The 25,670-nt window shown below is 37.7% G+C and overlaps 1 protein-coding gene across 1 annotated transcript; it reads right to left on the reverse strand.

Moving 5' to 3' along the window:
* Positions 1-14,419: 14,419 nt before the first annotated feature.
* LOC102695015 (atypical chemokine receptor 2) lies at positions 14,420-21,389 on the reverse strand. The gene is made up of 2 exons (XM_006634245.3): positions 21,109-21,389; positions 14,420-17,274 (listed from the first exon to the last, which is right to left on the reverse strand). The coding sequence occupies exon 2, from the start codon at positions 17,256-17,258 to the stop codon at positions 16,182-16,184; it is 1,077 nt and encodes a 358-aa protein (XP_006634308.2). The 5' UTR covers positions 17,259-17,274; positions 21,109-21,389; the 3' UTR covers positions 14,420-16,181.
* Positions 21,390-25,670: the final 4,281 nt, after the last annotated feature.

A 25,670-nucleotide genomic window follows, 5' to 3' on the forward strand; every position in this document is an offset into this window, starting at 1 on the left:
TAGGACCTACAGTATGTGCACCTCTGTATCTCCGTTTTGTCCATGTACTTGGTTGCCTTTGTGCTTCCAGTTTAAATAATCCCTTTATTTAAATTATGTTTCTTATATATAATGTGCTTTTTTAAAATTGCTTCCCCACATTACATAGAAGATGCAAATGATGTTAGCATAAATGTCTAAGACTGTTTACATAAATAGCCTCTTACTCAGTCTGTTTGTATCAACAGTTTGCCATCTGCATGCAAAACCATACATTTGTTTATATTAAATATCTTCTGTCAGGTGATTGCCCAGTTTTGAATTTTATTTACATTTTTTTTTAAATAAATTTTGTTTGCTGCCTGTAGAGGGTAAAGTTGCAAATCTGAAAAGTTTAGTACTTATTCCTGAAACTAGATAGTTGGTGTAAATTGATCAGAGCGCTGGTCATAGTACAGATTTCTGTGGTACTCCACTAAGTCACCTTTTTTTGAGTGGTCTCCCCTTAATTAAGTAATCTTTTATTTTGAACATTTTAAAAAGCCTTCTGAAAATCTAATTACACCATATCATATGCTCTCTGTAAATCAATTGCTGTTATAGAACTTTAAGTTTCCTTAGGCAAAACCTATAGTACGTGTTGGAAGTGTTGTGTCAATGGCTAATGAATAACATACCTTGTTTTCTTGAGTAGTTTGATAAGGTATCACAGTGCTCTGTGGATTTATTCATCATGTGTACCAAAAACAACACTGCTTCTTCTGTCCTTATATTGGCACCTTTGTCCTTCAGCTGCCTGAAGAATGATGGTGATTTCTTCCTTAGTGAACACCTGAGTAAAATGTACAGCACTGTGCATCAGCCATTTCCTTTGTATTATCTCAAAGTGTCCAATTATTCTAGATATATTTTACTTCATCCTTGACAGTTATTTCGCTGTTCCATCCATCAGATTTGTATCTGCTTCATATAATTGAGGATTGCTGAAAAGCGGGTTCCTGTCCTGGCAAGCAATGGAAGCAAGGCAAGATACACCCTGGATGGGATATCAGTCCATTGCAGGGCAGACAAACAGACACAGACTTACACTAGAGCCATTTTTCCTAGAAGACAATGAACCTACTAGTAGGTATTTGTGGGAGGATTTGACGCGACCACGTGCAAACGCCAACATATTCCCATGGGCATAGATTCATGCAAGAGTCCACACAGGGATTAATTATCCAACCATTTTCCCCGTTCCACACCACACCCTCCATACAGTACTAATTTAGCACTGCTCTCCCGCATCTCCACGCTCAGTATTGGGTTAAACAGCTTAGAGCTCACTTCTCTCTTCATGTCTAATTCAGCTCATCGGCTTCTGACTTCCCCGGCTTGTTTTCTGACTTCGATTACTTGGGTCTCAATTTGGTTTGTTTGCCTAGCTAATTCTTTTTCCAGTCTAATAGACCACTAGCTAATGCATAGGGTCCGTTAACCACCAACGGCTAACAAGAAATTATTTCGGCTAGCCTTATCAGGATTCCCACATGAAAATGATGGGGACATTTAACTCACCCAGATTCAGAAATGAACCCAGGAGCCTAGTGTTGCAAGGCGCCAGCTCTAACCGCTATGGCACTATGCCATCTGCTCTTTTGCCATTGTAATAATGAAAAACCTTAGGCTCCATTGCAATATTCCTTTTCATTTCTTACATGCCCTTTCTACTATCCTGTGTGTAAAATATGTATGATGTTGTTTTCTTTAGTCTTTTTAAAGACACTTTTTCTTTCCTTTGTATTTTTCATAATATATTTTTTTAACCATCTGGAATGCCATTTTTTAGCTTTCACTTCACTCACTTTTTGGGATGCATTTGTTTTGTGGTTTCAGCACAATCTGTTTAAAGAGATGGCATCCATTTTCCACAGATTTACATATCTATCCTATCCGTTTATCAACTATTTACCTTCTCTTAATATGTCTCATTCCTTCAAAGTCTGCAAAGTCTTTTTGAAATTGTGAACTTTTGCTTTATAATCATCCATTACAGTTCCAAAATAAACTTAAAATCATACCATACTGTGATCACAATTGCCTAAGGGTTCAACACTTCTGTTGGCCTCATTTCATACTTTGTTTGCTGTGAATTGGGGCTGCTGTCACCCATCTCCCAGGTGGGTGCTGCACTTAAGTTGTTGTTGCAGTAAATCAGATGTCAGGACACAAAAGCTGATTGTCAGCTTGCAGGCTACTCTGGAGAACCCTGACCACAGAGTGGTCTGGTTGCCCCAGAGTTTTGGGTTCCCCAGGTACCTGAGGCCCTTTTCTTTGTTTAAAACAAGAGTACAATGCCACCTGAATATACTCATTTTCCTACATCATACATTAAATGTGGGGTGATGTATTTATATCTCTGTTTATGTATATGGTTTCATTCCAATGATGTAATGAATGAGAAGTTCTAAGTCTTTTCCTCTTCTCCCCTTTCAGGGACTCTCAGTTTCCTGCTGTACTTTCACTCACACCATTTTATACAAAAGAGAAAGTGAGGTTATGATAAGTCAGGGGTGCCCAACCAGTCGATCAGTCTATCGATCTCAAGATTGTTTGGCAAAAAATAAATTGGCTATTTGACTATTTACTTTTTTCCCCGACATGCCTAAACATTCATTCAGATCTGTGCAGGTAATGTCATACATTTCACTTCCCTTATGTGTGTTTAACCCTTGTCAAATGGGTTGAGAATGTCTCTTCCCTGAGTGCTGGCTGACACTGGAAAAAAAGGCTACAGGAGCTCTGTAAAAGTGTTGTGTGTGCTACCCAAGAACATTCTCTTGGTTATTGCCGCACAAACCCCACATTCGCTACAGTGCATAGTGGAGTGAAACAGACTGGCCGTGACTAATCGCCAACAGTTTGATACGTTTGATTGCCTATTTGATAGTTGTAGTGTTTGAGTGAAAATGATGAAGCAAAGAGACCGAAAACTTACCACAAGGAATGGGAGCATGATTATTTTTTTGTACTGTCAAATCTGCTATGCTAGCATCTACATGAAAAAGGGAAATATAGAACAACATTTCAAAACTGCACACAAAACGTATGATGTGGACTTTCCCGCTAAAAGTGAGTCATGGAAAAGAAAAGTGGAAAAAATTTAAATCTCTACTAGCAGCAGTCGGATTTCACGAGGCCTAATACAAGAGGGAAAGCACCGATCATCGCATCGTTCATTCCGTGTGAACCATGTTCTGGCTAAACACAAAAACTCATTCAGGGATCGAGAAGTAATAAAAAAAGTGTTTTCTGAGGTTGTTTGGAGATTTCCAAAACAAATATTTTTGTCGAGGTTCAGACAGATATTGCCTGAAATCAAAGAATTTCTCAAGTCGTCTCAATATGGTGAATATGCTCAATTAGAGGATGACCAGTTGCTTCTGGATTTAGCATTCCTCAAAGACTTGACTGAACTGCAGAATGAGCTAAAGATCGAGCTGGAGGGACAAAATAACAATGTCATCGACATGATCAGCAGTGTCAACACGTTCAAAAAAATTACAAGTGTTCTCAAGTAAGCTTCTCAGTGCCAATGCTCACATTAAGGTAGGATATTCTTTTTTCTAAAATGGAGAACATTACTTGTTCACTGTAGCACGAGTCATTTGCTTTTATTTGCTGTCATTTTAGTGTTGGGTATCGTTATTGTACTGATGTGCCCATAGTCTGTTTTTCCTATATCAGAGCTTCAAATTCAGACTGGTAGATCATGCTGCACTGGCAAATGAAAAAGTAGATCTTACATTAAAAAAGGTTGAGCATCCTTGTGATAAGTTAATAGCAGCATTAACAACATGCATAGTGAGTACAAAATTCCCTCTCAGTAGTGGATTTCCTCCTTATTCATCTCAGCAATCCTAAGCTATATGTAATGTGCTTCAGGATCCTTTGTATGAAAAGTGTGATACAAATGCAAGGAAATAATATCCTCCTTAAGAAAACAAACATAAAAGGACAAACTATACACATGTACCACAGACATTTTTTTTTAAAAAGGGACGCATAGATTTTAACTCTCAACATGACAGTATCTTGGGGAAAATTGTATGAGCTTCAGGATAGAGGATCCAAGGTCAAGAATCTTGAGATCATTTTTGATCCAAGTCTTGCATTTAAAACTCATTATTGTAAATTGTAAAAAGTGTATTTTATTTATTAATGTCTTCTTATTTGTATGGATTTTTTGGTATATACCATATACAGATGCAGCCATTCAAAGTGAGCGGTACAGACACGTACCGCAGGTAAGATGACACGGGGTACCGCAGTGCGTGATTGGTTGACCGCCAGGGGCACTCGTGGTCCGTTGGTCTGTCGTAGAAAGACTTACTGTAAACGTCTTTACTGTGCCCGTTGTAGATATTGAATTTTACCACTGAAGGGAAATCTTAGTAGCTGAGCATAAAAAGAATAGGAGCATACTGTTATGCGTGTGAAGGCCATAAACGATATTAATTTTGGAACGTAAACATACAGTATATAGCTGGTCTTGGTAAAAAATACACACCAGTATTCCATTTCTCCCTAAACATTGTAAGCTTCGAAGTCTTTAACTAACGTGATACCGGAGTCAACAAGCATACTTTTAGAATTTGATTAAAAGGGAATATAATATGGAATCGCGTATCTCAAGAATTTAATAACGGTATGATTATATCCGTGTACTGCGGCAGGGCTGTGGAGGGCTGTTTCGCCTGCCTGTTCATGCGAGCTGTTTTGTAGCCTACTGGTCTAGGTGCGTGACTACCAACTGGCAGGTTGTGTGTTTGAATCCAGCTGGTGCTGGACCTTTCATTTTTTTCATTTAAAAAATGACTTGTATGTACTTGATATCTCTAATCAATCCACGGGTTCCAGCACAAAATGAAACTAAAACGCATACCGTTTCGCGCTTCTTATTAGTTGCTCAAAAGTAATTTGACCGTATGAAATGCATAATATAAACCTAGAAACATATACGTGAGCAGTACTTGAGCACTGTAGTATCGTTGTTAAGACATACCTCTCAAATACTGTAAATCAAGTTAAAAATATCTCAAGACCGATTCTGGTCGTAATGAAACCATGTTTCGTGTATGTTTTCTTTTTCATCTTGAAATAACTCATTTCTAAATACCTTTTTCACTGTTAACATCTTGCAGCAACTTTGCGACAAAATATACACTCTGACAGTTCATCCTGCTACCAACATTAAATAAAACAAATCTTAAGATTTCTATATTTATGTCTTTATTTAGTGGTTTCATTAGTGACAAAGGCTAAACTTTCTTGGAAAAATGTCTTTTATGTGTTGCGGAAAAAACTGACTTGCTTTAACAAAATATGTTTACAAATCCTTTCACCTGGCATTTTCGTAGCTAGAAATTATGGAACGCTCTGTTAAAAGCAAGGGAGTTTTTATGTCCGTTGCAGTTCTTTTGCAACATGAATATAATTATATCATTGTTAATTTCTTGAGATACGCAATTCCATATTATATTCCCTTTTAATCAAATTCTAAAAGTATGCTTGTTGACTCCGGTATCACGTAAGTTAAAGACTTCGAAGCTTACAATGTTTAGAGAGAAATGGAATACTGGTGTGTATTTTTTTCTTTAAAGTACCGAGACCAGCCATAAACTGTATGTTTATGTTAAGATTTCCCTTCAGTGGTAAAATTAGATATGAATATTCAATACTTAAACGGGCACAGTTAAGACATTAAATATACATATACATATTGTATACAGTACAGTTTGCATACGGTAATATGTTTATGTTACGCGATTAAAAAATAAATAAAACTGAGAGGTCCAGCACCAGCTGGATTTGAACACACAACCTGCCAGTTGGTAGTCACGCACCTAGACTAGTAGGCTACAAGACAGCTCGTATGAACAGGCGGGCGAAACAGCCCTACACAGCCCTGCTGCAGTACACGGATATAATCATACCGTTATTAAATTCTTGAGATACGCGATTCCATATTATATTCCCTTTTAATCAAATTCTAAAAGTATGCTTGTTGACTCTGGTATCACGTTAGTTAAAGACTTCGAAGCTTACAATGTTTAGGGAGAAATGGAATACTGGTGTGTATTTTCTTTCTTTTCATGATAGGTGTCGCATTTTAAATCATTTTCGTAGTTAGAAATTATGAAACGCCCTGTTAAAAGCAAGGAAGTTTTTATGCCCGTTGAAGTAAAACAAAATGCCTCACAAAGTATGGCTTGGACAGATTCTAAGTGCTTGTACAAATGTGCTAAAGAAATTATACTTTGAGTATACAGCTTGTCCAAAGTCATCCATTATTAATACTATTAGTAATATCTTCAGTAAAGGCTTTGATGCATAAATATTTCTGATAAAGGTAGTTGTGTACTTTTGTCCAACTGAGCAATCTTGCTTTCATAAAATATACCAACATTTTAATGACTGATGATTAACATGCTGTAATACACAGTTCAAAATTAAAGGCTCAAATGCTGTACATGAGAGGTTAAGCTCCCCCTGGCGGTTTTACAAGGCGACGCTGGATAGTTAGTCACGTGACACACGTGAACCGCGTGATACCCCGGTGGGCGTGTCGCGGTATGCCGCGAAATACCTCACCCATTTTGAATGGCTGCATCTGTAAACATTTTTTAACATTGCATAATGTTCAGAACTACTTGGATCATAGCTCAAAGTAAAATGCTGTACATGAATAATTGTTTCACCTTTTATGCACTGGCTCCATGTGAATTTCAGAAAAAAATCTTGCTTCTGATTATATCAGTAGTGAACTATTATCTACCTCTCTACCTGTTACGAGCACAGCCAGCACCAATTGTCCCTAATTATTCAATCTTCTTTCCACACCACAGTGCATTCCTTCACTATTTAAACCCTCTGCTCACTCCAAACCGACGCTCTGTATTAGGAATCTTCCCTCCTCCTGAGCTCTCAGTACTTACGACTTTCAACACCTTGCTCTCTCAGACCTCGCCTATCGGACTCCTATCCAACTGGTACCTTTCGACCATTCTTTCGTCTCGCCCTTCTCGGATTGTTAGCCTAGAATTCCTCTCTGGACTCGACCACGCCTAGACTGATCGACTGCACAGGGTTCGTAAAACTCATCGTAACAGAATACCTAAACATTAACATGAACCCCGCGGGTCAGAACGATCCCTTTGCAGCCTACACATGCTACCCACCTGAACTACTAATTCCTAAGGGCTTATATCTCCTCCTCTCAAAATGATTGGGCATCCCTTCTCCCTTGGGCAGAAAATGTAGTTAACTCCCTCTTCACATCAGCGAAGGTATGTCACCCTTCCTTGTCTCCCTTGGCTACCAACCCACCCTTCTCCCAGACCACTCTCTTAGATCTGCTGTCCCTTCGGTTTGGGTCTCTAATATTCTGAAGATCTTGCAGACCGCCATACGTTCCCTTCTCCTAACATCTCAACACCAAATTGCCTCTTCAAATCATTATCGCAGACCAGTTCCCTGGTTCTGGAGAGGACAGTTCATCTGGCTTGCTACTAGGAACCTACCTCTGCGGCAGAGCTCCCGCAAACTTGGGCCTCACTTCATCTGTTACTGCCTGGCTCTTCCTCCTACCCTTAAGATCAACCGCACTTTTCACGTTTCCTCCCTCAAACCCTTTTTATGATCCCCCCAATCTCCGCCACGGAATCCCCCCCCCCCTCCCCCATCAGAGTTTTCCAGATTGTCCATCGAGGGCTTCGGGAGCCGCTGGTACGGGGGGGTACTGTTACGAGCACAGCCAGCACCAATTGTCCCAAATTATTCAATCTGCTTTCCACACCCTTTCCTTCACTATTTAAACCCTCTGCTCACTCCAAACCAACGCTCGGTATTAGGAATCTTTCCGCCTCCTGAGCTCTCGGTACTTACGACCTTCAACACCTTGCTCTCTTGTACCTTGCCTAACGGACCCTTATCCAACTGGTACCTTTCAACCATTCTTTCGTCTTCTCGGACTGTTAGCCTAGAATTCCTCTCTGGACTCGACCACGCCTGGACTGATAGACTACTCTCCTGCCTCGCCCTTCTTGGACTCGTTCACCTCAGACTGCATTAGAGACCTGCACAGGTTTGTAACACTCATCGTAACACTACCAACACGTCATTTATTCTTTGGACTCCAGTCACAAAAATGATCCTCTAAACTTTTCTTGCTGCAAAGCTGTGTAATTAGAAAGCATTTTGTGAGCATGTATCATCAGGGTCGGATTTTGGTGTTTGTAGGCCCTAGGCACTTTCATTCCAAAATGTGCAAAAAGAGGGGTAAACGCCAATTGAATTATGTTGATTGATATGATGTACTTTAAACTATTGTAATGACCAGGGGATTTGCATAGACTGAATCTTGCATCTTGCACTCTCCTGCCTCGCTCCATTTGATTTGGAACACCTAGAGTCAATTGCAAGCATATTATTTCAGCTCATTTTTTGTTAGTCGCTACTGTTTCCCTCCTTTGTAGGCCCTAAAAACTTTGTAGGCCCTAGGCACATTGCCTACAGTGCCTAATGGAAAATCCGGCACTGTGTATCAGGAAAGACGTTAAGTAAAATATATGTTTTATTATTTGGTTGGCATGGTGGCACAATGGTAAGCATTGCTGCCTTTCACTGTTGCAGCCATGGGTTCAGTTCCAAAGTGGGGTCAATCTTTACAAGTAGCCAATTAGCTTACCAGCCTTCCCTTCCCTTGATTGTTTGAGGAAACCCATGCAAACATGGGAACAAAATACAAACTCCAAGCAGACAGCATCCCAGAAATTGAAGCCATGCTAACCATTGTGACACTATGAAGCAGTTCTAGTTCTTATTACGTCCTACATACAGTCCTACAGCCTAGAGAATATTTGGATGTTTACAAGGGTATTTTGTGCTTAGAACACCTTGGTTTGCCAGGTTTTTCAAGACTTGATTATGCCACAACAATGCTTGTTTTGTGTACTACCATATAGTTGAAATGAAATAATCCAGTGAAATCACCTTCTACCTTTACATACTATACTTTTCAGAACAATTATTATGAGATGAGTATTTCACAACATGCCTTGAAGACTTTTATCTGTATTTACATTAGTGATTGGGCAATAAACAGGCAGAGCTGTTTTCCTTTGGCCAGTCAACAACTAAAAGTAAAGGGGGTGGGGGTAAATTTAGAGTTGGGTCTACAGATTAAAGTCTTCAAGTTTAGAAATAATATCTCTCCACTTAAGTTCTAAAAACATGCAATTTGTTTAACCTCAAAAGATCATCTGAACAGATTTTTTTCAGTCAGTTCTTATGTTTAATGTATTAGTAGCCAGTATAATTACCAGTGAGCAAATAAGATTAAAATTTCATGTTGAATCCTTTTAGATTATTGAAAGTTAAGCAAAAAGTTACAGATATCATTTTCAGTTATTTGGCACGAAGAGGTTCAAATTTTTTTAAAATTCTTTAAAATGCATACATCCCTTCAAATGTAAAATCTTATTAAAGAAACCAGTCAAAACTTAATAGTATCAAATTAATTTAATTTTAACCCATCTAATGTATCCTGAATCTGAAGATGAAAATATGATGAGTTCACATATATACAGTAAATGTGAAAGTAATCTCTCACTAGGCTTGCAAGTCTATTGCTCTGTCTGTACAAGATACTCCATGGAGGGGTTAAAGAGTAATTCTCTCTTTTTTTATTTTCAAATACACGTGCCAAAGGGGTCTGTGATAATTGGAAATTAGTTATTAATTTTAAATGAAACTATTTTAATGAGATTGTAACTTGATTTAATGCACTGTATTACTGTAAGGCATTCAAATATCATGGCAGGTTCCAGTGGTTTTGTTAACCACTAGCTAGCCTATCTTATAATAATTACAATCCCAAAGGAATTTGTTTCCATTGTACATAATAGACTGAGACTAATTATTTTGCTCTTTTGGTCTGATTGCATCTGCAGTAATCAGGGGAGGAACTGTATGCTTGCATGCAATTCATGCTCTGTAAAACCATGAGGATGTGATCTTCTGTTGAATTCCTGGTCTTACTAGTTTACACATTTTACTGTTTTACTGTTACTGTTGTTTATGTCTGTGAAAAAAATGCCTATGATTTTTGCACCGCTGAAGAAAAATAGATCTTATGACCCATTTTATTCTTGTGTTAGAGACGATTTTTTCTTTTGTTAGAAGGGGTGCAATTAAGCTTAGTGTATTTAATGACTCCAGGGTCAAGAACTGAGAATTTAAGATTATATTTTGTGTTTTAAGGATTCACATCAATATTTTTATTTCTTTCATCTTGCTGTTGTATAAAGCCATGAAATTAGAAAATAGCACATTTTCTACTTGTTATTAATGGACTAAGTCAGCATATGAAGCTGCAGCGTCATCTGGTGGTGAATGTAACAATCAGATTTATTGCAGGGTGGTATATAGGTGACAGTTGCTAGCGTTGCTGCTTTATAGTGCTGGAGCCCTGGGTTCCATTCCCAGGCAGCTATCAGGCATGTTCTCCCTGTGTTTGAGTGGGTTTCCTCCAGAGTTCCCTCTGGAGTATGTGTCTGTGCTGCCCTGCGATGAGTTCCATACAAAATGTGTTCCATACAAAATGTCAGCACCTTGCACCCGTTGTTTAACAAGATAAGCTGTGGCTCCCCTGTGACCCTGTATTGCATAAAATGGATGGATGCCAATTTACTATTGGAAGTCTTAGGGCTTGGTTGCAGTAAATCAGGAGTCAGGACACAAGAGTTGATTTTTAGCTTACAGGGTACCCTGGACTCTGGCTGCCCAGAGTCCTATCTGTCCTTCATGGGGTGTGAATGAGACCTGGAACCGAGTGACGAAAAGAAAAAAAAAGAGTAAAAAAAAAAAGCAGTGTACCACTGCGCTTGCATACTAACATAAAATATGAGTCCCATGAGGCACTATGCAATTAGCATACATTCATAATGTATTAATATGCTTATACCAACTACATAATTGTGTTATTTTTTCAGTTTTTTTAGAGATGTCTCATAGCGCCCTTTGAAGATAGTGGCTGGCTATTAGATATTTCATGTACATTTCACTGTAGACCAGTCTTTTCAGCCACACATAGAGCTTAAAGAACCTTCAGGTGCTTAGTCTTTCTCGCAATCCAAAGGTGAGAAAGGTCACAGCTATAGAAAAAGGGAATTGATATGAAATTTATTTCTTTATGTGAAATTTGGCATTATGACTAGTTTTTGATGGAAGAAATTCCTTTGCAAAGAGAATTTAATTTTCTTTATTCAAATAATGGCATTATGAATAGTTTTTGAGGAAAGAATGATCTGTGTCAACTGATAGATACGCATATATCACTTGTTAAAATGTAAGACAGAAATGTAAGGAAGAGTAATTGGGCTCAGTAAGCAATCCTTGAGACTGATACACAAACACAGGAAACAGAAATGGCAAAAGGTAAGGTTAAAGGCAGATTATATGATGAAACGTAAGCACAGAAAATGCAGAAGAACATTAATTTGTTAGCCATCTGAGATATAACAACAGCTAACTTCTACGGCTGTTACTCTTCGCAACATCTGCCTACACAAATCAAGCATGTCAACTTTCCATTTACTTCAACAGAAATATGAATGACTCCACTTCTCGTGAACCAGACAATTTTGTTAATTATTTTGTCAATAAAATAATTAGCAATAAAGATGCTCCAGGTTATGGATGTTTGCACACAGGTATTGGAGTGGCATTTTTCCACTGTTTATGTACAAAGACATGTCAAACTAAGTCCTGACATCTTCAAGCAAGAGCACTGTGATTGGATACAGGAAGAGAACCATGGGATTTTTTGCAACACTGATATAGTAGCATCCCACTGGATGTCTAGTTAATGTGTGGCGGACTGAGGCTCAGAAAAGACACAAATTAAATCCAGGCCAATGACGCTGACCATGTTAAATCAAGTATTAAACTGCTATGCAGAATGCAGGATGGAAATTATAAGCTTGGGGCTGAAACTATTTTTGAAACCCCTGATCTAAGGGCCACATTTTCCATCTAAAAGTTGCTTGTGTGCCTGTTTTGAAATATTATTATTTGCCTGTTTACATAATTAGATTTGGAGACATTTTATTAGCCGTACCCACTTGAGCCTTTTGGCCTCCAGGATCTTTAATTCTCTATTCCAATGAACAAGACTTTCTCCCTTCAACTGTGCCCAATCTTCAATTTTTAAACACACATTGGATATTGTGGATAAATTAAACTAATTTAGTGACCTCACAATAACCATAACTTCAACCTTACATAAGCTTCCATTATATTCTTCTTACTATTGGATTTTCACCCTTATAACAGCCTATCCTATTGGCAGTATCATTGACTAAAGTGACCAAGACACATTTTGGGACATGAGGTAGACTGATCACTCCTTGGGTTTTTCTGTTATATCCAAGTCAGATTCCATTGAGATCTTCATGATCATGGGGGTCTTGGTGCACTGTTTTACCCAGTGGCTGAACAGTAAGTATGGTCTAGTATCCTCTCTGTTTTACTTTCTTGTCTCAACTGAAATCAGTCTGTGATAGTGTGGGTAGAGTAAGGAGGCTGCCTGAGAACCGGCAGAGGCAGTCGTCTGCAGAGGTATCGTTTCTCTGGTACAGGAGAGAAATCTCTAAGTGGAGAAATTAGTTCTTGTCGCCGATGAGGGGGTACACAATCGGTACTATCATGAAAGCCATCTGCAGGCTCGTGGGGATCTTAAATCGCAGCGCTGATTAGCATCAGGTGTGGAAGCTGCACATTCCCACCGCTGAGTGGGAAGTGCATGGGTGGTGTGTTCCGCTGTCACAAGTCCCATTCAAAATAGCTTTTTATGGGATAGAGACACTATACAAACTGGATGGTAATTCTGATTGACATCCAATGCTTTCTGATATAAGATAAGATCACTTTAGTAGCTATATACAATTTCTTGAATTAGGAATTTGTCTTTTTGCATACCCCAACTTGCTCTCCATGAGACACACAGATGGGAAGAGAGAAGTTGGGGGTCAGAGTTCAGGGTCAGCCATTTATACGACACCCCTGGAGCAGTTGGGTTAAGGGCCTTACTCGGGAGCCCAATGGAGTAGGATTCCCCCTGGCTGCGGGATTGGAATCGGCACCCAAAGTACCACTGCTCCTCCTTCCATCTGATATGACTGATGTGTCTGAGGCCCCAATTGCTCCTTATCAGTATGATTTAAAGTTCTGGTTGATCATTAGATATCTATTTTACAAGGCCGGTTTGGGCCTTGGATTTCAAATTGCCTGCCTTGGTTGTGAAAGTTAGTAGTATAAAACTGCAACTATTGCTCTACCTAATGTATAGTGGTTGTGGATGAGCTGGTGGCTTTTGGAGATCCAACAACCTATAAGGGGAGAGAGGCACTTTTTAAAAGTTCTAGGAGACAGTTGGCTAGAGTACCTATATATAAGCTGGCTAAAGCAAACGAGCTGAATGCCTTTTATCTGAGGTTTGAGACACAGGACTTCTCTGGTGCTTGTGGAAGTATATTAGATACTATTACAGCTTGTATTACAAACTTGTCCAAACTTGCTTAACCTTTGTGATGAATTTCCCCTGTTGAGTTGGCTGTGATGACAAAAAAGATACCACAAGGGGCAAACATGGCAACCAGAGACTTTTGCTTTTTAAATACCTTCTAAATTGAAGTTGTGCAATTGAACTGGACAGGGGATATTCACATGGGTGTAGTGATATGAGAGTTTTTAATGTACTAAAATATAAATTGGAAAAGTAAATTGTGAGTGCACTTTGACAGCTGTTAAGAATCAGATACAATAATTTACAGCCTCACGAATGGATTCTAAATTCACCATACACAATTTATTGATACAACACCAAAACATGCATAGCAAACATGCATAAAGAATATATTTGTGAATCGATCATCTGTGATAACAATGGTTGAACATTCACTCTAGGATTAGAAAGAAAAAATGTAATAATGTTAAGAGTTATAATATATAAAATGTATTGAGTTTCATATTGTTGCTCATATTCATATTCTCAAAGACAAGTAAATATCTACTATCATGAACTAAACTTTATCAAACATGTTTAGAATAATAGTTTAACTCTCAAGAATACAATGTGAAAATACTTCAAGTAGGAACTATATCTGTACTGCACATCTCCAGCACTAAAAAAATATAACTGAACCATATTGTAGAAATCATTAGAATGATTGCTGAGATCTTTTATCTTAGGCCATCTCAAAAAATTTGTTAGAGCAAACAAAGGTGACTCCTATCAACAACTGCAGCAACAAATGCTCTGCTGCAAGTGTTAAAGGAGGAAAATAAACAGAGGAAGGCATAAACAATGAATACACACCATAAACAAGGGAAAGTGTCAAGCCTTCTGTCACATGTTAAAGCATGAAGTACTATACTGTACTGTCTATAAGAACTAACAAGAAACCCTGTAGTTTGTCTGTTCTGTGGGGAAGACCCAGCACACATTGTTGTAATTATTGAGGCTCAATAAAACAATCTGCACAAGACTGTGTCCTACTCCTCTGATGAAGAATTTCCCACAACAATACTGTAGAAGTTTTATACTCAAAGATCAGTTGACCAATCGTTTCTTAATGAGTTTTGAACTTCACTCTGAGAACAGAGCTGGGCTCGGTTGTCTCCTTGGTCTAAACTCTTCAGGTGCTTATTCTGTGCAGAGAGAGCTTCACGTAGCATTACTGAACTCTCAAGTCATTTAGCATCTTGCTGAACTTCAGTTTTTAAAAGTTTATATGCATTTATCTACTTGGGTCCGGGCAGAAGTAAGATGGGTGGGAGAAACGTTGTCCTGGCTGTGGCTTTTTTATAATTAAAAGAGAGAAGCTTGCGAGAGAGCAGTGAATTGTGTACAACCTTTTAAATAAGGAAAACATGTTTTTTGATTTGTTAGAATGTCATCTGGTATAGTCTTTCCATCCACGCTGCAGGTTACTCACTGGTTGGTCACCTTTTTGTGTGATGCAGTGACCTCTGACCCCTTGTCTTGCATACCAGACTGAGAACTGTCATGTAGCTCCACTTATCATTAGGGAGTTTCAGAACTGTTTTACAGTTTCCTTGTCTATGTTACATCCCTGCTAATCAGAAAGGCCCCTTTAAGCTACATTTCTACTGTTTTATCCGAAAGTCCAAGCTACTTTGTTAAGGCAACAGAAAGATTATTAGACATCTTTAGTAACACTTAAATCTTAGTGTAATAAAAATGCTTTGTTGCTACATGGGGTTTGTGTTTATAAAACAACCTGTTCTTGATGGCCAGACTCCATCTGGTTTTCTAAGTCACCTTATATCATTAACAGCTGAAGACATTTCAAAAGCATAGTACAAACATACCCTGTCTGTATTTATAAAGTGGACTAACTGTATCTTTCTTCATGTTTGTGCTAGGGAAACAAGTTAGTGATCCTTATATGGAGCTTTTTTTTACTAATTACAGCACTGCTGCTTCATGCACAGATTCAGAGGTTAGGTGCTCACATCAAGGAATGTTTAGATAAGAGCAACAGTGGTCTGGATTTTCCAACAGGAATGTCTGTTTTCTTCAATGCACTTCAAAGGACTCGATCTTCTGATGGATTCTAACCAGATTCTTCTTGATTTTCTGATGGATTCTTCTGATGGATTATGCAAAAACTCACAATAATAAAACTATTATTGGAACCTTGTTTGGATCTGTGATAAGTGATTTGTGTATGAAGATCCCCAAAATATAGTATGACAAGCAGGGACTTTTCTCAATCCCCTTTTCTCTATTGTTTATGAGCTTCCATCTTTAAAGTGTCTTCCATCCTTCATGTCTCTTTTTGTGTAAAAAAAAGAATTAAAAAAATGAAATGAGGCTTAATTAAAAACAAAATCCAAAGAATGTTCATTAAGCCTTTATCGAGTTAAAAACTTGGTAAATGTCTATGCGGAGCCCATCAAAATTGAAAATTTACAGTGGTGTGATAAGTAAGAGCAAGTTTGATAAACTAATGACACTACATGTGAAAATGAACAGAAACAAATATTATTCTGTGTATCATCTATTAGGATATGCCTGATATAAAGTACTGAAACACATAGTATTAACATACAGTGAATTATAGTACTCAGGGTTACAGCTTTTCAACCACTGTCAACTCAATAAAATTGCACTGTGTTGTGGGGGGAGTTGAATTTGTGCACTCCAGGGAATACTGTCTTCCCTTTGTGCAGATTCTCTTCAGGATCTTGTTGAGGCAGTTCAGAAACTTTTGGTTCACAAAGGCATATAAGATTGGGTTTAGGCAAGCATGGACAAAAGCAAGGCTCTCAGTCACTTGAACAGCGAAGTCAAGGTGGCGACTGGTATTGCAGTCTGAAATCAAATGAAGGTCTTGCAAAGAGTGCAAAAACACAACCAGATTGTAAGGGAACCACAGCAGAAAAAAGACAGCCACCAAAATGACAGCCAGCTTTAAAGGATTTCTGGATTTCTGTGTGGGCCTTGTTCTTGCCATGACACAAGATATACGTGAATAAAAGAAAACCATAGTCAGAAAAGGTATGAAAAATCCAACAATGTTTAGTTGGAACTTCATAAAGATTCTCCACGGTGACATGTCCACATCTCCAAAATCGAGAATGCAGATTTTCTGTCCATTAAACTCTTGCAGTTCTGTAAATTTCAAATCTGGAATTGAAGCCAAGATGGATATGGTCCACACCATAGAACATATTGCAAAGCTCTTGCGGGATGTCTTGAGATTTTTTGTGGAGAATGTCCATACAATATTTAAATAGCTGTCCATGCTAATGCATATTATGAAAAAAATACTGCTGTAGAGGTTTATGGTGTAAATTAGAGTGATCACTTTGCACAGAATGCTACCAAAAACCCACTCAGAATGAGCATAGACAGCCCAGAAGGGGAGTGTAGCCACAAACAGAAGGTCTGAGACTGCCAGGTTTAGCAAGTATATATCAGTCATTCTTTTAAGTTTTATATATTTGATCAAAATACCAGCCAGAAGCCCATTTCCAATAAATCCAAGTACTGATACAAATGCATACAAGATCGGTAAGAAAATTCTTGCAAATGCCCTCACATGTTTCTTTTCACATATCCCATAATCATGAAATTGACTTAAGTTATAATAGTCACTGTAGTCATACTGCCCTTCAGTTTCATAAGAAGAATTGCTGTCAGGCATGTTTCCAGATCAGAATCTGAAAAAGAAAATAAACAAGAATAGTTTTATGCAGATGTATGCTTTATTTGTACAATTTAAAATGTCATCATTGAAGTAAATTTTAGTTATGATACAGAGATCACACAGCATATTATTAAAGCATTTTTTTCACTTATGTTAGCAAGAGTTTTGATATCTTATAAAGTCAAACTGTGACTAATATTGAGATCTGTGATAGATGGTACCAGTACTTGGTTAGAATTTTCTAGTACAATTTGGATTCTGTCTTTTAGTTCTAAAAGAATAGAAAATGATTGGAAAGCATTATAAATATTTTTGAGTTCTTCACAGATATGATGACATTGAATCACAATCCACTATTAATTTGACCACTTCTGAGACTGTCCAAGAACTCAGCTTTTGATTCTCAACCACATTATGTGTCCCATTTTACTGGAATACAGTTGTTGGCTGATTAATCTCTTTTAATGTTTCCTCAGATCTCTGGTGCTAACAGAAGAAAAAGTATTGACTTGCAATACTCATATTCACTCCTTCCCTATTGCATCCTATGTTTTGACATTTGCAAAATGATGCATATACATTTTTTTTAGTATTCAAAACCTTGCTTAAACTGAAGACATCTGATGGTACATTACGTTACAAGTTATAGTAATGGTCAGCAAAACTAAAGAGAAAAAAACGGATACACTGTTTAAGTTTTCGGACCTGTGAATTCAATATTTGATTAAAGCATGTTTGGTAGCAATTATAGCCACAAGTCTTTCTGAATAATTTTCTACCAGCCTTTTTACATTTGCTTTGTGCAATTTCTGTTCATTCCCCATTGCAGGTTTGATTTGCTGAAGCTCTCTCCCTGGGGAAAGCTCATGGACAATAGTTTCATAATGTGTTTTTAAATGTTTCCACAGTTTCTGAATGGCATGTAAATCACGGCATTGACTAGGCTACTCAAGGACATTTACTTTCATTTTCATAAGCCACTTCAGTGGAGCTTTGACTTTTGGATCCTTGTCTTGCTGCTGATGAAAAGTGATTTTTTGCCCCTGATTTAGGTCTGAAGGTTTAATTCCAAGATTTGCCAGTATTTTGCTCCAGTTGTTAGCATTAGTCTTGACAAGCTCCCCAGTCCCTACTGATGAGAACCAGAACTATAACATAATATTACTATCACAATTTTTGACAGGTTGAGTTTACATCACATGTAACACTTTTAACATTTTGTAATTAGACCAAAAGTTCCAATATTATCTTGTCTGATCAGAAAACCTTTTGTCACGTGTTTTCAGTATCACTTGGTGCTTTTTTGCAAGCCAATGTGGGATTTCATATGTTGTTCACTCAACTCCAAAACCTCTTTGCTTGGCTGTTCACTTTGGAGAGACAAGTGTCTGGGTGCCTTCCACTTCTTAATGATTGACTTACCACACCTAAAGAGATATGAGGGGTCTTTGAAATGTCTTTATACCCTTCTCATGTACTCTGCCTTTGTACAGCACATTGATATTTACAGAGATAAGGGTTTTATTCTGAGATTATTTGAACCACAATTATTGCACATTGAGAAAACTGAATGTGTGGCTCGCAGAGGTAATTTGTTCCCCCTAATTTAATTTAGGTTGAAGACAGCAAAGGGTCTGAATACTTAAGCAGTCTTTTCCATTTTTCCTTCATATTAACTATTGACTTCTTTGATTTTGTTTTTTGTTTCTTTGAATATGTGTTGAAGGTTGTGTATATAACAAACACTAATTGATACCTCAAAGTGCAAATGTCTCTGCAAATGTTACAATGGAATGTGAAAAATGTGCAAGGGTCTGAACACTTTTGCAGGGTACAGTATATGAGTTACATTTGTTAAAAAGCATCCTAAAGGTACAGTGTCTGAAGTATAGTACAATTCACCTAAATTTGTCTTATAATTCAACACTGTAAAGTAAAATTAATAATTGCTGTACAAAATTAGACATAGTTTTAATGGGGGACATCAAAAAAGTAAATTAGCAGAAACCAAAATGGTAGATATTGTTAATGACTGTTTTCTTACTCATCTGTAGTAGTCTAAGTAAATGTTTGTATTCAACAGGTCTTTTCATACAATGAATACACAGTAAAGCAAACAGAGGTAAGAGATCCCAAAAGTCAGTATATAAAAAGATAAACTGCATCCAAATGGTTTAAAATATCTATTATGAAAAACATCAGGGGAAAGAAAGTACTTTATAGAATAACAGCATCCAGTTAATGAAAAGGAGTATTGCACACATATAAATTGCATGAAAATGAATTGCAACCTCAAGTATAAAAGGTTATTAAAAAGGGCAATGAAACAAAAAAGGAATATTGCAGTGGAAGCTAAAATAAAAAAAAAACTCTTTTATACAATAACAACCAAAAAAAATCAGAAATGAAGTAAAATATATCTTGGACACACAGGAAATGTCTGAACAATGAAGGGGAAATGGCAGAATTACTAAATGAGTATTCCACAGAACTGTGCACCACAGAGGAAATCAGCAACATGCTTCAGGCAGAGATATATTTTTCTTGTTAGAAGCACTCAAAATTCAGAAAAAACAAAAAAGGGGAACTGCAACGCTGTTCACTTTGGAGAGACAAGTGTCTGGGTGCCTTCCACTTCTTAATGATTGACTTACCACGCCTAAAGAGATATGAGGGGTCTTTGAAATGTCTTTATACCCTTCTCATGTACTCTGCCTTTGTACAGCACATTGATATTTACAGAGATAGGGGTTTTATTCTGAGATTATTTGAACCACAATTATTGCACATTGAGAAAACTGAATGTGTGGCTCGCTAAGGTAATTTGTTCCCCCTAATTTAATTTAGGTTGAAGACAGCAAAGGGTCTGAATACTTAAGCAGTCTTTTCCATTTTTCCTTCATATCAACTATTGACTTCTTTGATTTTGTTTTTTGTTTCTTTGAATATGTGTTGAAGGTTGTGTATATAACAAACACTAATTGATACCTCAAAGTGCAAACGTCTCTGCAAATGTTACAATGGAATGTGAAAAATGTGGAAGGGTCTGAACACTTTTGCAGGGTACAGTATATGAGTTACATTTGTTAAAAAGCATCCTAAAGGTACAGTGTCTATAGTATAGTACAATTCACCTAATTTTTTCTTATAATTCAACACTGTAAAGTAAAATTAATAATTGCTGTACAAAATTAGACATAGTTTTACTGGGGGACATCAAAAAAGTAAATTAGCAGAAACCAAAATGGTAGATATTGTTAATGACTGTTTTCTTACTCATCTGTAGTAGTCTAAGTAAATGTTTGTATTCAACAGGTCTTTTCATACAATGAATACACAGTAAAGCAAACAGAGGTAAGAGATCCCAAAAGTCAGTATATAAAAAGATAACCTGCATCCAAATGGTTTAAAATATCTATTAGGAAAAACATAAGGGGAAAGAAAGTACTTTATAGAATAACAGGATCCAGTTAATGAAAAGGAGTATTGTACACATATAAATTGCATGAAAATGAATTGCAACCTCAAGTATAAAAGGTTATTAAAAAGGGCAATGAAACAAAAAAGGAATATTGCAGTGGAAGCTAAAATAAAAAAAAATACTCTTTTATACAATAACAACCAAAAAAACACACAGCTTGTGTCACAGTGAGACAGAATAGCATTAAATCAGTGTTTCTTACACTGTGCCAGATATAGCCCCTGAAATATGCATGCCTGGTTCAAGAAGCTATAATTTCCTGCTAAAAAGAAGAGATACAAGGAAGAAAACATTAAAATTAAAATTCTTGCATCTATCACAAGTGCCAATACCATCAAGTTGAAAATAATACAATTTAATTTATACCTTACTGTTGTGGATCTCTTGCTCGTCCTTTTCCAACTGAGTTTTATACAAAGAGATTTTCAGTTCCCTGTCTGAAGTGCTGACTGTTTTCCTGCTAGAAAATATGTAACCACTCCCAAGACTGTTCAAAATTGCTCATAAGTCCAAAACAAAATTATATCGCTGTTTGCAAAGCTGAAATTAAAGCTCCTTTGAAACATATTGGCAAATGATTAACAACGAATTCCAAAGAAAGCATAGCATGTCACATGAAGTAAAACAAGAGGACCTGCCAGAGTTTACTACAGTGGAAAATTTAAAAGGAAAAGGGAAAGAGGTTGCCTTTTTTTCACTGAAGGAAACTTGGCAGGTCCACTTCTCCATCTGATACCCAGTCCTCAGGTTCTGGCCAAGGCAGCAGCAGTCATTCTTCATCTCTCTCAAAGTCCTCCTCAGGACTCATGGCATTTATCTATATTTAGCTCCCTGGTGGTCTAGTGGTTAGGATTCAGCGCTCTCACTGCCATGGCCCGGGTTCGATCCCAGTCAGGGAAATAAGCTTTAGGGGCAGAGTGGTGGCTCTGTGCCTGGGATTGGAAGGTTGCTGGTTCAAATCCTGTAGCCGGCAGGGGAATCCTACTCTGTTGGGCCCCTGAGCAAGGCCCTTAACCCCAACTGCTCCAGTGGTGCTGTATAAATGGCTGACCCTGCGCTCTGACCCCAAGCTTCTCTACCTGTCTGTGTGTCTATGTCTCATGGAGAGCAAGTTGGGGTATGCAAAAAGACAAATTCCTAATGCAAGAAATTGTATAGGGGTAATAAAGCAACATTATTTTTATTATTTCTAGAGGTACAGACCAAGGGACCTCCTCATTCATCTCGGGAACTGGTGATGAGCATTCCTACTCCTTCACCTCTGGAAACTTCCAAACAGGCAGTTGTTTGTTTTTTCCAGTAGGTGACATTATCCTTCTTGGACAGGTTTCTCCTCAAAATGGCTGGAGATTTTACTCAGTGCTTAAAACTGCAACTGCAGTATCTTAACAAATTCCATCTCCAGAAATAGCTGCTCACAGATAGCTTTTAGGTCTTTTATGGTTTTAGTTAAGCAGAGACTAACTCACTTAGCTGTAGCTCAGTGCCTAAGTGGGCTTTGAAGGTCAGCCGTGTTTGCAGAATAATTCTGCCTCTCAAAGAACTTTCAGGGCCTCCTCTTTTCCAGCCATGTTGTATTGCTCACCCTCTGCTTGTGAGCTTTGCTGAAACTCTTTCATCTCTTTATTCTGTATCTCCAGCTGTTGTTCTGTGCTCTCATTCGTCCAAGATGCGTTATACTCGGACTGCAGCTTGTCATTCAGCTGTGCAGCTGCACTGTCTTCCTCAGGCTGTCATCAACCATCTCCATGCAACTCTGCTCCTCCTTCATCTGAGAGATTTTGGCTTCCAGACATTGCTTCTGATTAGCTAGTGCTGACAGTCGCAAACTTTTGCTGGCCAGCTTGTCAGCCAGTTTTCTTCTCATCCTGTTTGCATAGCTCTACTGCTGTCAGGTCCTCCTGTAACAGCCAAGAGGCTGGAGGCTGTGATCATGCATTCTTCTCACTTTCCTTGACTATTATCAATCTTTCTGTATGGCAGTACAGGTATCCTCCAGCTCCCATTTGAAATCATTCATCTGGGGCTGGAGATGTTTAAAAGCATTGTCTCGACCTTTGGTTGCCATCTCTATGTGGCACAGTTCCTTGATTTCTCCCTTTAGCTTTATGTTTGCGAAAATCACAGTGTCTTTCTGCTTCCACTCCAGCTTGGCCTTCAGTTCACGCACATGTTTGACAATCTGTTTTCAGCAGTGGATTGTGTGGTTTGGGGCTTGAAGACTTTCCACCTCAGTCTTCCTATCCTTCACTTTTTTCTCTTCTCTGGTTATGTTAGTAAGGGTAGTCAGCTATTGCCTGAATTTTTCCAATTTTCTCCAGAAGTTGCTCTGAGCTTCCCTATAAAAACTCAGCACTGGGTTTGTACTTTTACTCTTGGACTGGCTCTTCTGAGTCTTATGGTCAGTCATCTCTATTTCCAGATTTTCCTGCTGTTATTCAGGCTGTAGGGCCTCACTCTTCTTTTTTTAGCACATCTTTCCATTTAGAGCACTCTTGAATAAGTTTATTAATATCTAGCACACCGAAAGTGCAGACTTCAAAAAGTGCAGACATCGACTGGATGACTGTCTGACAGAAAGTAAAAAAAACACACAGTGGTACTGTAAGTGAACAACAACAACAAAAAAACAACTAACTACAGTACACTATTCTACAACCCAATTACTCTCTAAACCTGTCTCTGGAGAAAAGTCTTCCTCAAGCTATTTTTCTACACTATACTAAACTAAACTATAATGGAAAACTAAAAAAAACACGGATGCCACAACAATCCCAACCCTACACCACAGCTAAGAAAACAAATCAGACACGTCTCACATTTTTCACCCTTTCTCCTTCTTACATCTCAGGACGTCCAGTACCGGCATTTAAAACCGGACCACTCTCTTAAACAAATCCAGAGAGAGACCCAATTTAGCGACATGCCATCCTCCAAAATGGAGCCCACACGGGAGGGGAGTAAAAGAAATCAGAACGTAATACTGACTGACACACAAAGCCTATACTTTTTAAACAGCCACCTGACCAGTTGTCTTCCTGCAGCTTTTCGGATGACAGGGCAGTGTACTGTATGTGCTGCAGCTACAGAAGTACAATACTGTAATCTCTGGTTATCCATATATTTACACATACAGTAGTCATCCCAAAGGAAGGAATAGAATTTAAGTGTTTTGATTTAGAATTAGAAATCCATTATCAAATGTGCTTTTCAAAACAATTCCACTGTCTAGACATTGGGAACAAAAATTTTATTATTACATTTAATTAAAAACAAATGTGCAGTCCATCTGCCCTAATTTGGAAACCATGAGTCAGACAACCACATGGTTTACACATCCAATTGGACATCATTTACAGCTGCCTATTCAACACTGCATGCATATTTTGTTTTTAGAAATGAAAGCAGTAGAGTCATTCCTTCTCAGTTTTCAATATTTAATAACCTTGAAATTATACTGTGATATATTATTATTAATATTGTCACTTTTGTGATTTGGGTCTTTACAGCACTACAAAATGTTACTTATATTTTGCTTAAAAGTATTGTTTTTATATCATTATACTGTCACGGATTTCATGTTTAAATGATGAAGCAGATGTTTTAAGCTAGTATAAAATTGCTATTGATGAAGAATTTGATTAGTGCTGTATTTGAGACAGATATCTTATCATCACATCAATGCATCGAATCCCAAAAAATCATGATTATAGAGAAAGAAACCATATTACTATGGGTTTTTAAAGGACATAGACAGTTTTGCCATTGAGAAAATACAATGCTCTGAGAAATGCTGAAAGGTTAAATGATTTTGTGATAGGAGAATGCATGTTTTGTGTATTTAAATAATATATTTTATTTTTTGAAGGGACACTTCTCCTGGCTGTAAGTGGCTCTGAAGAAATAAAAGAAAACTAAACTCAGTCCATGTTATTGCTTTGGGGTGGGTGGGGGTTGGAGGGGGGATTTGGTGTGTAACCAAGTGAAGAGCTGTTCTGTGCCAGGGGTCATTCTGACTTAGAGTTAAAGTTAAACTTCAGCATACCAGCTGTTGTGGGCTTTGCAAAAGTTTGTTTGGCCATTGCAAAATTTCAGAAAAGGCCGAAGTTTAAGTAGGGACAGGAGTGTCAAAAGCACTTCATGAAGTAAAACATAGTATTTTCAGTAATCTTTCAGAAATATTTTAAGTATTTGTCACCTAAACCTGCTTTATCTTACCTAATGTTTGAGGTTGAAATCCTTGAAGAAAAACTCCACTTATTACATTTATTAATTTAGGTTCAAGTACAAAGAGTCTGAGTACATCTAGTGAGCTAGTGGTGTGTTGAGAAACACTTCTGAAAGCTGTTAACTTGCTTCATCTTGAAGTCATAAAGTAGAAAGTCATATTTTCAGTATGAGTAACCCATCCCAACCTTTAAAAGTTAAACCAGTGGGAACTGTGCAACAGATTATATTGGATTTCTGGGAAATGAGAATAGTTTTTTATTTTTTTTTAAAGTAACAAGCATTTACTTTTATTGTGGTTTTCCTCTTTTTAAAGTATGAATATTCATATATTTTATGACAAATGGCACATTTTCTGCCCTCAACAATTTCAAACACCTTGGAAACATACTGAAGAACAGGACTAAATTGGTGGTCTTGTCAGGAAATGTACCTGCACCATACAAAGGTGACCAACTGCAAATATTAATCCAGCACTATAACACATGACTGATTAATTCCATTATAGAGTGTCATTACAATTATAATTATGAATTAATTCTTGAATTAATTGTTATAGGCATTGCTGCCTTGCTGTCCTGAGTCTGTGGTTTCAATTCTGGCCCTCGGGTGCTGTCTGTGTAGAGTTGGAATGTTCTCCTCATTATTACAGGGTTCCCTCCAGGTGCTCTGGTTTCCTCCCACAGTCCAAAGACAAACAT

Source organism: Lepisosteus oculatus, chromosome 6, assembly GCF_040954835.1.
Source record: "Lepisosteus oculatus isolate fLepOcu1 chromosome 6, fLepOcu1.hap2, whole genome shotgun sequence".
Lineage (NCBI taxonomy): Eukaryota > Metazoa > Chordata > Actinopteri > Semionotiformes > Lepisosteidae > Lepisosteus > Lepisosteus oculatus.